A 14,382-nucleotide genomic window follows, 5' to 3' on the forward strand; every position below is an offset into this window, starting at 1 on the left:
TATTTGTTTGATATACCTAGACAATTGGAGTGCCTCGATGCTTGAAGTACCCCAGTGTATGAAGATATTAGAAAGACTTTCCCTTGGCTACTAGTTACCTGTTGAGGAAACGCATAGCCCGAGGACCTGCGTTCTTGTAGCGATTTGTGCTCCCAACTTTGTGGCAGGATTTGCGGACGAGCATCCGGTATGGGGGACTCGCTTCCTGCCACACTAATCGATGAAGGATCAACTGGGGCTTACGGTTATGACATCGTTCCCTTCTGCCACCAAACTTTTTCCCACGGAATGTGCATAGTATTCGGGCACAGAGAACGACCGCAAAGTTGGACTAACTCAGTTTTCGGGTTGCGGAGGGCAAACAACTGGAATCGAACGTTGTGGCTGCTGTTTGCTGGATTCTGCTTCCTGGGTTTCTGGGTTTTCTGGGTCCTGGCAGAAACCACGGCAGTTTCTTTTCCCCATACGCGAACACAAGAAACGCACCAAACGTTGGAAAATCAAAGGAGTGCGGCTGACGAGGGGTTGTGGCATGTAGATTGTGTTTGCCAATGCTGCAGCTCAAGTGTAAACATCATCTGGGGGCAAGGATGTGCGGATGAACTTTTCCATAAGGCGGGGAAATTAGCACGGAAACAAAATTCTGCGAGCGAAGGATTTGCCGGTTGGAATAAGTTTTCAAAACTTTATCTCTGAATTATGGAAAGTGAGAAAGAAACTGGGAATTCTCTGCTGAAACATTTTAAATTGCGCAAAAAGAAGTTTTAAATATGCAGTAAAAAAGGTTGATGCCTTTGAATAGTTTCGCTGAGACTTTCGGAGTAATAATATATTCTTACATATGTACTTTTAAGGAACATTTTCTATTAGGAGAGTTTAAAGCACTTCCAATATGTGTGAAACTCCAGCGTTTTCGCCCAGTGTATGTCGCCTTTCCCCCTGAGCCGGCATGGTGCACGTGTGAGCCCCTATGCGTTGGCTTCTGGTGGCTCCACCAGCGATGGATGCCTTTGATTTCATTTCACTTCATTTCATTTTGTTGTCGATGGAGGCAAACTCGCGACTGCGTCGCCAAACAGCGCACCACCCTTCACCACCCAACAGCACCACCCAACAGCACCACCCAATCGCACCACCCAATAGCAGCACCTTATCCCACCTCCATTGTGAAGTCGATGGTTCGGGTGGCTCCTTCCCTGAACTCATTTTGCATTTGAGGATAACCAGCGGCCTGGAATGACGGACGATGGCATCGGATAATCTCTGCCGCCTGGTGACTTTGGATGGAGATCCTGGGAGTCGTCAGTGCTGCAAAACTTTGTCACGCATTTTGGTACAAATGATAACGCCAGGATTGGAATCTGTTTTGTAATGTTCGTTTTTAATTTCTTTCAATAATATGTATGTCTCATTTATTATTCAATATGCGTTCTAGTTCTATTATTTTCCATTATTTCTCTCGTCGTTATATGTGTATAAATTAATGTCAATTGTTCAATGCGTGTGTGTGTGGTGTCATTGGCCTTAAAATGCCAGACATGCTCTTAAGTTGATCGAATTTATAAAAAAACGAATTTCCTTGTACTGACTAAGCCAATTTGCGGTGTATAAAAAAACATTGTGCACAACTCGAATTCAAATTTCCATTATAACAACAATGATAATAACAATAATAGTAAGAAATACGCGAATGTTTATTGCATTATTTACTGTTAACAACAAAACCAATTAACGAGACCCCCAGTTTTTGAGGGTGTGTAAAAATGGAATAATTTTCACGGCTTCTCCTCATTTGGTTTGAATTTTCCTATTTGTTGGTTTCCTTATCGTATCGTAGTACTTTGCCCTCTTGCTGTATCTTAAAAAATGTATTAAAATTAGCTTAACTATCAAAATTATATGCACTTTGTTGTAGCTTCTTTGAGTTTGTTTGGTTTTCTTTTTTGTTTTTTTTTTCGTTTTGGTTTCAAAAGTTTCCATTACCAATTTTCTAGTCAGCTTATATACATTTGTTGTTATTTGTGTGTTCTCTGTTTTTCAATTGTTATCCTGTGGCTAGGCTCGTCTTAACTATGAACAGTTTGATATTACAAATATAATGCAATTATCCTTGATGCCATCGGTAGCGTTTTACTTCTTATTCTCTTAAGTTTAGTGAGTGGCATTTACATGTATCTACATGAATATCAAAAAACTATGCAGGTTCCTCTAAATCCAACAATGTTTCTGCAGCTTATACAAATAAATGTTAACATTCAATATCCCCTAATGTCTCCTTCACTCTCGTCCTTTTCGTCCTTTTGTCAAAGCCTCTGTATCTCAATGTGGAACAGAATAAGCGGGTTTAGTTACAAATTGGGCGCAGCATGTCAATGTCCTTAGGATGGAATGATTGAAAAACTCCCTTTAGAAATTAAATATTGTCAAGCACGATGGGGTGTATGTGTGAGTGTGTGTGTGGGTGTATGTGTGTGTGATTAGCCTCGAAATTAATAAGAATCTAATGCCATAATGCCATAATGCCAAGTGGGTGGGTGATCTAACTACACTAGACTAATTGATGGGGAATTGTATAGAAACTTCTAGGCGAAATGTGCTCTGGCGTGCTGGTGGTTTGATGATTGATGGTGGATGATTGATGGTGGATGATTGAATCATGACCGAGAAGTTAATTGCTTTTCGTAATTTTTTGTTGTCAACAACAATACTCAATAATATCATATTTCACTACATCTCATTCAAATGATCACAGTCACAAAACGTTCATTATTGAATTATCCTTTTTAAACATTTTAACCATTACTACACAACAAAGACTCAATTGATTTTCTTGACCAAAAAAAAAAAACATCAAAAACATTGAGGGATGCAAATAAGAGACATTTCTCGATTGAAATTTGACCAAATTCTCTCAACTTGGGGCACTTCGTGAAGGGCATACGTGTGTCGTCTAAGACGAACTTTGTAACCCGATTTCTACTGCGCAAACCAAAAGCGATTGATGTTCGGGTGGTGTGTGTGTGTGTGGGGGTGTTATGTGGGCGGATTCTATAAAAAATGAGGCGTGGCGTGTCTACATTTGTGTGGAGCGATTAAACGAAGCGTAAAATGTTTTGTTTTATTTTGCCGCTGGCCGAATTTCCATTTGAATACATATTTCCAATTGCATATTCGTAATTTCGTAACTTCGTTTTTTGTTGCTTGCATTTGTAGTTTTGGGTTTGCTTTTGCTTTCCATGTGATTAGCTGAACATTTTATTGTATTTAATTACTAATGCATTACAAACTTATTCATTACCTAATGCAAAATTGTACACTTAACGTTAATGTTCTGTTTTTCCACTTGGTTTCTCATTCAGCAGTACAAAAATTATTCATTGCATTTTCTGTTTAGGTGTTTTTGTTGTTCTCATTTAGCCATTGTTTTACATCCGTGATGATTCGTCACTTTAAACTAAATTTACACATTGCCAACTTTCGCATATACTCGTACTATATGGTTTATTCGCACAGACACATATACATACATATACTCGTATGTTGCATAGGCGGCTAGAGATACAAATACACTTGCCACTGCCACTGCAACTGCCACAGCTTAAAACTAGACTTCGTTCTATTTCATTGACCGATTAACCCTTCTGTTGGTTTGCACCTCCTGCGTCGGCTGGTTTAAAAATCATTTACGCTAAAAAGTAACTAAATTTAATCAATCTTAGGAATTATTCAGTTGGATCAATTATTAATTTATGTGTGTCTGTGTCCGTGTCCGTTTGTGTCTCTCATTAATCTGATTCACTTCTGCACGCCTAGTTGCACTAAAACCACTGATAGTTTCGGTCGTCTCCAGTTTTTTGGCCATCACCCATCTATCATATATCATCTATCATCTACCATCTATGATCTCCATTCGAAGTTCGAAGTTCGCTGGGGCTGACACTATGTTGGAAGAACAAATAGATTATCCTTGGCTAGTTCTGCAGGACTTGGTATCAGGTTCTGCTAGAAGTCGCTACTCGTCGAGGGATTCCCTAAATTGCTCTCCACAGTGTCGTCCTTGTGTCAGAGGGGCGGCTTGTAGACTTCAATAGCAGGCGTGAGCATATCCACTCGCGTCGATATCGAAGTATCACTGTAAAGGCAAGAAAACAATCGGTTAAATTGGGAATTCATAAATATTATTTGTTAGTTCAGTTAATAAGAAGCTTTTTGTTGTGTTTCGATTCCTTTTATTAAGAGACACCCATACAATAAAAAGGACTACTTCATTCTAACCCTTCTGCGATTGCATCTCATGTATCAACTATCCTCCAAATAACTTTAACATCCCGGAGACTTATGGTATAGCCCCGGAAAAAGTACACTCCACTTTCAATGCCCCAGCATAAAAAGTTTAAGGACACAACGCGAGGGGGATAGTGGGGGAAAACATCGGAAAATAGGTAAGTTGGAAAAGGGAAAAGCCGAAAACTTTATCGCACCGTGTGCAGGCAGACAACTGCTGCACTTGCTCCTTGCAACACGTTGAGCCGCACAAACAAGGAAAACTAATCCCAGTTTCACCATCAGTCATCCGTGTTTCACTAATTGCATTGCATTGTCCTGGACTTCTTTCCCCAGCTGAGCACACATTTTAAGCCAAGCTGGGTAATTTAGAAAATTTAATACTCTTCTGCCAATCCTTTCATTTCAGCTACTATTTGATTATATCAATGCGTTTATCTCAACGTGGGAGATAGTTTTGAACAGCTTTTGTGTTTATTTATAAACATAGGCTCTAGATTATTGCAGAACTTATACAAATATTATTGCGAAAATGTTTCACCTTAAATGCGAATTCATTTGTATGCACCTGTATTTCCTCAGCCAGCAAAGTGAATGCTCCTGAGTCCTGATTTCATTTATTCGGTTCAATTGTTACACTTATTTATTAAACACACTGCCATGTACACTTGTACATATTTTCTGTTTTCCGTATTTCTTTCATGGCTTGACCCCAGGACCTACGACTGCTTCTCCAACTGAGTTTTCCTCAGTTTTCTTCAGTTTTCCCTCATTTTTCCGCTTTTCCCCACCCTCGGCTGGCTGGCTTCGTTGGCGGTTGCTGGTTCGGCTTCTTTATCATGGGCACCCACTGGATTGGAGCTCCTTTGTTTGCTTGTTGCGGATTCGGTTTCGCATTGTAAATGAAATGGAATTAAATGAAATGTGAAATTTATTGTATTTAGGGGATTTCCATGCGACAAGCCCTGCGCTGCGCTGCGGAAACGGATGTGGATGTGGATGTGGATGGAGATTGGGTTCCTTGGATGGAGTGGAATTGGGATTGGGATTGGTAACGAAACAAAGCACAGCAATGCGAAACAATCGCCTTTTCGCTTACTATTTCAAATGTAATTTATACGCGTACTTTCGGCCCCCACTGTGCTTTGTCTGTTCGCTTTATTGGCGCTCTACTTTAGTTTTCTTTGTGTTCACTCACTGTCTGCACTCGCCATCTCACATTCACATCTCCAGCTCACATTAAGCGAAATAAAAATCTCATTACTCGAGCGGAAGCTGTACTACCTTGTCTTTAATAAATCCCCAGACTTACATACTTAAATTCATACTCCCACACCCACTCGCTCTGGTCACTTCATAGAAAGTTCAAAATAGTTGCTGCAAGTTTGGCTCGAAGCAAAAATAAACAAAAACGGGCAGAAACTAAAAGATATTACGGAAACTTTCGAGTGTTGGCAACTCCTCGAAATGCGCTTAAGGGTCATAATTAAAACGAGAAGCTTAAAACATTGAATTGGAAAAATTCATATTTTTATAAGAGATTAAGAAGGAGTTTTCCCAGCTCCAACGGGCAAGTAGTTGCCTCAAACATTATTTTACATATGGATAAGGGCTTTATGAATAAGTCAGTTGGCCAAATTAGATGCCAGATTAAGCTACATTTAGAGCGAATATTAGATAGTTTTTATATGCAAGCTAAGCTATGAAGCAGGGAGCGTTGCTTTCGAAGAAAAGATACTTAAATTAAATTTATTTTTATGTTACATAACATTGGGGATTAAGGACGGTGAAATTTATTTAAAAGTCGTAATATTTATTTCCCCTAAAATCAAATGAACTCTTTTATTGTTTTGCCATGCACTCAACTTTCCCTCAAAGTACGCGTAAAATGGAGTTAACGCCCTTTGCAAAGTTCAAAAGCTGCTAAGTTCTCCAAGTTTGGGATGGGTTAAAGCCAGGAGACGGACACCATCTGGTGCTGACCATTCATCAGCATCAAAAAAAGGGAGCGGATGCAGTTGCATTAGGGGAGCAACAAAATGGGGCAGAGATGGGGAAAAACCCTATGGAACATGGAAAGTGTGCAAATTGTTGCTAAGCTGTTGAAACTGTGTTCCAATTAAAAATGCAACAAATTCGAGCACAAATTGTTGTCGTGCAGCTGATGGTAGAAGTGAACTTGCAACTGCACTGGAATTGCAACTGCAATTGAAAATATAAAGGATGCCAATGCAATTAAAAAGCTTTTTCAATTGCATTTAACATGAAATTAGTTTCGAGAGTCATAAAAACCATGAAAAGCTGGAAAAGTGCCTGCGGTTATCTGTCGGTTGCTTTGTGTCACTTTGTTGCATGTAAAACTTGAACTTTTCCATTGAATTTATGATTGCAATCGATTGCAAACATATGCCCAATGCGTTCAACATTTTGCGACCGGCAAACGTTTGCAGTTGACTGAAACTATGAGGTTTCCTTTTCCTTGCCCGTAAGAGCTCAAAACTTGTCAAAGTTTTGATTCGGCCAGGAACTCATTGGAAATAAGAGCCAAAGTAAGGAGCAGATCTCGTCAGAGAAACTCCACAACTTTATGCAATTAACTGCCGCCCAAGTGGGCGAATCCTTGGGGCCAAAGGAAGCATATTACAAGCGATAACAAGCAATGTAAATGTAAATGCCAACTGCAGTGAGAAATGGCCAACGGCAGCACTTGGCCAAGAAAATCTGCAAAAAAAACCAGGTCAAACAGGTGTGTGTGTGCTGGGTGCTGGGTGCTGGGAGTGCCGGTGTCCTTAGGATAACAGGACTGCAAAACTTCCAACGTATTTAATTTGAAAATGCGACACTGACACTGCGGCCTGCTGAATGCTCGGTGTAAATTAAATTACACGCGCCACGCCTGCCAGGCGACTGGGGGATAGGCTGGCCAAATTCAACCCGAAACACGGTACATTAAAATTTCATTTGGCCAAAAGTCCCACAAACTTTGCTAACAAGTCGCAGGCGCTGCAAGGACAGCAGCCTCGGACGCGTGAGAACAACAACGAGCGGCGGTACACTCAGGAAAATGCACAAATGCACAAGTCAAGGGCAATTACTCAAAATGTAAGAAAAGAGGTGACGAAACTTAGAGAACCTTATCGAGATTGAATAAAATAATAAGTTATCTTTTTCAAGATGTGCATACTTTTGCATAGAAAAGTTCTTTGATCTCTATGAATATGTCATCTGTATTTGAAGTATAAGTAACTTAAAAATGTACACAATTTATTGGGTACAAATTATAGTTATCCTTTAATGATACCCGTAAGAATTTTTAAATATTTAAATATTTATATTTTTCATGAAATACATTAATGATATGCATACGTCGTTCACTGATAGAGGGCTTTAGTTGTAAGTATTTATAAATATACAAATATTTATTAGTGACACACATTTCTTTCAGTGCACAGATACAAATACAGAGATACAGATACAACTGGCAGGCGAGCAGATTTCCGGTGGGAAGTGCGAAAGTGAGGGCGCCAGCTTAGAGGTCAAAATGCTGCGGGCTCGGGACTTTGGACTCCGGCACCTGGGTCGGAGCCAGAATCTCAGCGCCCATACAAATCCGCCGCCTGCAGGCGACAAGTAAACACAAGCGTCGACACCCAAAACACTCAAAACGCCCAAAACACCCGGAATGCCCGAAACACCCACACAAAACTGACAAGTGTCGAGTGGAGGTGGAACTGGGAACTGGGAGCTGGGAGAAACTTAAAATCTCATTAGTTACATTTTTGAGAGGACACGAGCTTTGGCTGTCGGCTCAGAGCAGAGGAGCAAGCACTTTTGGCGCTTTTTTTGACTGGGAAATCTTTGCAGCTTGGCAGCAAAGCGTTTTGAAATTCAGTTTGGCACGCTGACCGCTTTTCACTCGTCTGTGAAAACTTAAACTGATGAAATCTAGTTATTTCAATGATCGCAAGAGCTTGAGGATGTCTACTTCAAAATGCATATTCAACAATTTGTTTGGCAACAATTTTAAACCATTTAAATATTATTTACAGCATTTTCTTTTGCACTAGTATGCATTGAAAATAATACATTTATCTCTACGCCATATTGTGTGGACAAAAAGTGTCTTTCGCAGGCAAAAACCAAACATTTAATTGAAATTAAACAAAAATTGTTAATCCTTGAATAACAATTATATTTCTCCATGTGTGTGCCTAAAGACCAAAAACAGCAGCCAACTGACAGAGGCAGGCAATTTTGAAAACTGAAAAAGTGCATTGGAAAACATTTGCGTATATCTGTATGTACATTGGGTATTTACATTTTTGAACATCCTCTATATGCCCGGGCACGTTTCTCCGTTTCTCACACGCAGTGGATAATGGGTGGATGGGTGGATAAGTGGGTGGTTTGGGTGTGTGGGTGGTGTGTACACATCGGTGTTGTCTTTCCCACCGATGATATTGCTATACTGCTGGCCATATGGCAGCACTTTAAATGCAAATGAAAGCGCCGAGCGCTTGTCCTCGTCGTCTGAGTTGATGGTAAAATGTGGTGCGTCGAGGTCGCTCACGATTTGAGAAGTGCTTAGCCGCCCCTCGCACTTCCACTCGCTGTCGCCTTCGCCTTCGTCTTCGCCCTTCCTCCAATTGGAAACGTGTGGCTGGTGGGATGGGGTGGTACATTTGCATAAAGCTCCCAACTAGAATGAATATTCGGTTAGGCTTTTTCCTTGCGGTGCTGCTGATGGCACGTGACTGCCTCATGGACGAGGCACAAAGTTTTGTGTGTCAAGGCACTGCAACTGCAGATACATTGTGCTTTGGATACTTGTTGAGCATGTCCTTCGTCCTGCTGTAGATGTAGATGTATATGTACCATATACTATGTATATGTATCGTGGGGCCACCTTGAACACATCCAATGACAGCCATTGCTGTATAGGTCACCGCGCTGGCTGACATTTCAAATCAATTCACTGACACCCACACCCACTCAAACCCGAAAGTTAAACAAAAGTCGGGGCTGCATTTTTGAAGCCAAAAACAAGTGGGGCGTTGCTAACTTTTGTTTTGTCATTTGCGCGGGCGTGGCCCAATTCAATTGCCAACTTGCAATTGGAACTCGAACACAGGCGAACTAAAACAAGAATTCAAACTCAAATAAAGCGGAAGGAGGGCCGTAACATTTGTATTGGCCACGTCGAGCAGTGGGCCAATGATATTAAGTAGCCCGGGCGGAAAGCACCGACTATTCATCATCTGCCCTTGTGTCCTGCTAAACTTTTCGGCCAGCGAATGTTGTGTAAACTTTGCCTGGTTTTCATTTTGGACATTTCTCAGTGGGCCAAACCAAGCTGATGAAGATGCTGCCATTAATCAAACCAGTGCTACGTGATGTCTAGCCCGTTGGCCATAAATAAAGGCCAGTCCGCTGGCCAGGGAATAGAAAACTCGAAACTGGCCGAAAGGATTTATGCAAATAAACATTTTTATATTCGATGGCGTGTGATGGGTACTTTCCAATTGCCAGTGTAAATGCAATCAATGCGAAAAAAAACAAGTAATTTTTAAAAAATGAATATAAAATACGAGTATGTATGAGATGTAGGAGAATAATAGAGGCTTCTGCAGAAAATCAATAATATGCAAAAGCCTTTTTTAAAATAATGATATTGCTCGCGGCTCACTATATGAATAATGAATTCCAAATTTCGTTTTGCCTGGAAAGAAAAATGCATTTTTCACTCTGCAAAAAGAAAAACGTGAGAACGCCGTGTGCGGCCAGAAATTTAGTTTCCGTTGATTAATTTCCGCTCACAACTCAATCAGCAGGCACTCTCAATTTTTCGCACATTTCTTTCCCCTTAATATGATTTCCACTTGAGGGCTGAATATCAGATTCAATCAGATTTTCAGGGCACGTGGAGTGGCGGCCTAAAGGCTATTATTTGAGCCTGGATTTAATTTTGGGCCATGTTCGTTAAAGGGTCTACCGAAATGATTTATTTGCCATTCGCTCGCATTGATTTCGAGTTTCGTTTCGATTTCTGATTTTCGGTATTCGGTATTCGGCTTTGTGACTGTCGGTGGTTTTTGGTGACGCCTCCCGTTCCACTTGGCTAATGAAATCATTCCGTGACACTCCGCGCACTCCGTACTCCGCACTCCGCACTCCGCACTCCAGACCTCCGTGTGCAACCCTCTTAATTGTTAAATCGAATTCGCTGCTTTGGCTGTGCGCGACAACGCGGCGTATGCGTAATGCGATTATTGAAATGTGTTGATTGGAATCAAGTTTGCATTTTAATTGGATTGCCATTGTTTGGCGCGCACAGAGCACCGCGATGACAACAAGCGCTTTCAAATGGATTACACATTTTAGTTATGAACTCCAAGCTGGCTTCAAATGGGTTCTCTGCTTCAAATTTAAATCGCAATTGCATTCGCTACTGCGTTCGAGTGGAATATGTGGTCATAATTTATATGCACTACCCCATATCCTTTAAGCTTTTATTTGGGGCCTTAATGGCATGCTGTTGTGGGAGGGATGGAGTGAGTGAGTGTAAGGAGCAAATGTGAAATATTTCCCAAACGAATGTGCCATAACAGTTGAGTGAATAAAACATTAACAAATATTTATTTCCATAACCGCTGCTGCCGTTGCTGTTCGACCCCCGAGGGTGTCCTTTTATTTTATTATATTTATTTGGCCCCCGTTCTGTGTTCTGTGTTTTTTCTGTTGTTTTCTGTATTTTCTGTATTTTCTGTATTTTCTTTGCTTCCTACAATAGAGCATGTCCTTGCGCCAGTGCTGCGATTGAGATTATACCAAGCGGCAAATAAATAAAACAACAAGGAACACACAATCGCCCTCGGAACAACGCACGGGTCAGAGGGCAAACCAGAGTTGCACCGCAGAGCTTGGGTTTTTAGTTTTGGTTCGGTATCGTCGGGGGTTTCCCCAAACGGGCGGCTTCTCCCAAAAAGTTGCGGGAAATTCTGCAGCCTGCAGCGCAGAGCAGTCAAAGCGTCAGCATTCCGCTATTCCGCTTTTCCCATGCCATTTTCCGCCATTTCCAGCAGCACCGCCACCAACACCACCACCACCGGCACCACTAGCACCACCACCACACCTTAAAAACCGTGTGGACTGGTGCTAATGCGGCGTTTAAGGCGAAACTCTCGCCACTCGCTTTTATTTTTGATGGGCAAACCACACAACAGAAATGGCAGAAAGCCAAGGCGCACCTCTTGCATCCTGGGTTTTCCCATTTCCCCGCTTTTTCTGCATTTCCCGCTGAGCTCCGCTGGCCACGTAAATTGCGTAAAATCCCCGCAGCCGAAGCTGCGAAGCCAACGCGTACTCCGCACTAATTGCACATTTTTATCTCAATTATTGCGGCTTACTTCTTTGGAGTCTTGGGCAAACTGGCACTGAGCTTGGGACGAAGGACATAATAGAGCTTGGGAACAGCGATGGCCGGACAAAAGGACAGGATTCATTAAAGGATTATGTGCCGGCTATGTCATGTTGCATCTTTTGTGCATTTTCAGCGGGCAAGCGCATTTAAGTTGGCTCTAATTTCATTCGGCTAAGCCAAAGTTCATATAGACTGTGCCATTCAAATTGATTTCTATCGTCTACGGTAAACTCCTTTTTAAATATTCTATATCAAATTCTGCAAACAACAATTTGGCAAAAATATTTCTATAAGAAATTAATATGAAAAGTTGTGAGAGACACCAGACGTATTTTTGATAAAAACTTCATATTAAAAGTTGAGTGACTGCAAAACACACTTAATTTGAAAATTCCCATTGTTGCACAAAATTCTCAATGTGAAAGTTTTTTTTCCTCTTTTATTTTGAACAGGCCATTGTGACGCTTCCACAAGTTGAGCCAAAAAGAAAATATGAAAATATTTTCGCAACTTGTTTGGCAACTTTAAACCCATTTCTATTATCAATGCTGCTGGGCGGGCGGGCATTTTGGCCAAACATTGTGGCAAGGGCCAAGTGAAGCGTTGCCAATTACGAGTGGGCGAGTCAACAAACTCAGTCAGCAGTTTGGGCGCCAAAAAGTATGCAAAGCGCCAGTTGTTGGGTTGGGTAAATGTTTGAGGGGGAATACGTGAAGGAGCTACAAGGAGAGCTCAACGCGCTTGTCAATGAGCCCAAGTGAGTTACTTGTAATTACCACAAAATTCAATATATACATTCGTAGGCTGCTCCAACCTTCTCCCTACTTCTCCTTAAAAATTGATGGAGCTACTGCTGCACGAGGAGCTGGAGGAGCAGCTGCTGCCAGAGTCAAACATCATTTGGCATAGTCGCGTTGGAACTCGTTTTGCCTAACGACCCGACCATCGACTTGCGTCACATCCCTCCAACTTCTCCAACTTGTCGAAGATGGGACGACCGCACGCACCATCAGCAGCCCATTCCATTCCATTCGGATACTGGTATACTGGGTAACTGGGAGATCCTGGGCTGCCATCCCATCTCAGGGTATGGCATTTTGAAGTTGGCGTAGCCGCCTCGAAATGGCAGCTGTAAAAAATCACAGCATCAGCATAAAAGTGCTTAAAAGCAGCCGCCGTGTCCTTAGAGCTGGGGCATGTTTTTTCCTTGTTGCGCTTCACTTTGCACTGAATTTTCGCAGATTTTTCTTGATTTTTCATCCCACTCGCCGACCAACCCAACTCATCCCATTCCATTGGTGGCTGTAAAAGTTTTGAGCAGTTTTTCAGCAAACCGATTTCTATCTTTATCGAGTTAACGTTACTCGTCGGCCAAATTCATCATATCAGACGTCCCTCTCTGAGCTTTTAATGGAATTATTTGGAAGTATAAATTATGAAGCATTTTAATTGGCACAAAACAGATTCCCTCATTCCCCCAACAGATAGCATTTCCGCTTCGGTGCTAGCTCGTTAATGCGGTAACCTAATTCAATTTCGCATCTTAATCCAATCAGCAAATTGAAGAATAATTGGTAGTAAGACGGGCACGCAGGGATAATATTACATTTTGCATTTAATTGGGATTTACTAATTAAAAAGTTTTCCTACCCAAATCCAGCCGTTTTCGTAAACAAACAATGAAAGTTTTCCTAAGAATGTTTTGGGTTTTGTGGACTGAGCTGATATGGTTAGATTAGAAGGAACTCTTTACCCTTTTCCTGGATTATAACGACCACTGACCCATAAGTCTCTTAATATTAATTAGCACTGATTCTTTTGGGATCTAATGCCTTAAAGTTACAACTGGCCTAATTATTTAAAGCAAAGTTTTGCGTTAAAGTCCATGAATACTTAACGACACAAAGTCTTCTGCTCTTCATTGAAAGCATTGGTAAATATATATATGTATATATACATACATCAATTAGTACATTGAACACTGAAGTTCAGACAGACTTCTAATATTATTCACCAAAAATAACGATTATTTGACAATTTTTATACCCGTTACTCGTAGAGTAAAAGGGTATACTAGATTCGTTGAAAAGTATGTAACAGGCAGAAGGAAGCGTTTCCGACCATATAAAGTTGTCTCTGCTAGTGGAAGTGCAGAGGAGAAATTTCCACACTGACAGTTTTCGGTGCGGTAGCACCCCACCGAGTAACGGGTATCAGATAGTCGAGGAACTCGACTACAGCGTTCTCTCTTGTTAATACTTAAGCTGATGGGCTGATAAAAATGCTTTAGCAGATTGCAAAAGTTTAAGTATATAAATAATTACTTATTTATTTATCACCCCATTTCGTATTTAAGTCATCCTTATGGAATAAAAAGGAGATCGATAAAAAGGAAATGGTCCCAAAGGAGCTCTTCGAAAGGCACCGAATCGCAGGCACCTCGAAGTGCACAGAATTCCCAGTTTGGCACGCATCATTAAATTCGTCTATGCAATTTGGTAGCGATTGACACAGTAAAAGAAACAAAAATAAAAGGGGCATATACGAATAAATCGAGAATATTGCGCATAAATGTATTTAAAATTACGCATTGCTCATACGCAGCGTATGGCAATATTTCCGCTTGACGGCGCCTTTTGTGGCAGTCCTTCTACGAGTGTGTATGGCTGTGTGTGTGT

General features: G+C 41.2%; 1 protein-coding gene across 3 annotated transcripts in view; it reads right to left on the bottom strand.

Moving 5' to 3' along the window:
• Nucleotides 1–1,369: 1,369 nt before the first annotated feature.
• Nucleotides 1,370–14,382, bottom strand: part of LOC120453132 (protein tipE) — a 31,153-nt gene continuing 18,140 nt past the window's right edge. For all 3 annotated transcript variants that reach the window (XM_039637681.2, XM_039637683.2, XM_039637682.2), the window contains exon 3: nt 1,370–4,132. In XM_039637681.2, coding sequence (XP_039493615.1) covers nt 4,063–4,132 — 70 coding nt within the window. In that variant the 3' untranslated portion in view covers nt 1,370–4,062. The remainder of the gene's footprint in view (nt 4,133–14,382) is intronic.

Source organism: Drosophila santomea, chromosome 3R (assembly GCF_016746245.2).
Source record: "Drosophila santomea strain STO CAGO 1482 chromosome 3R, Prin_Dsan_1.1, whole genome shotgun sequence".
Taxonomy (NCBI): domain Eukaryota; kingdom Metazoa; phylum Arthropoda; class Insecta; order Diptera; family Drosophilidae; genus Drosophila; species Drosophila santomea.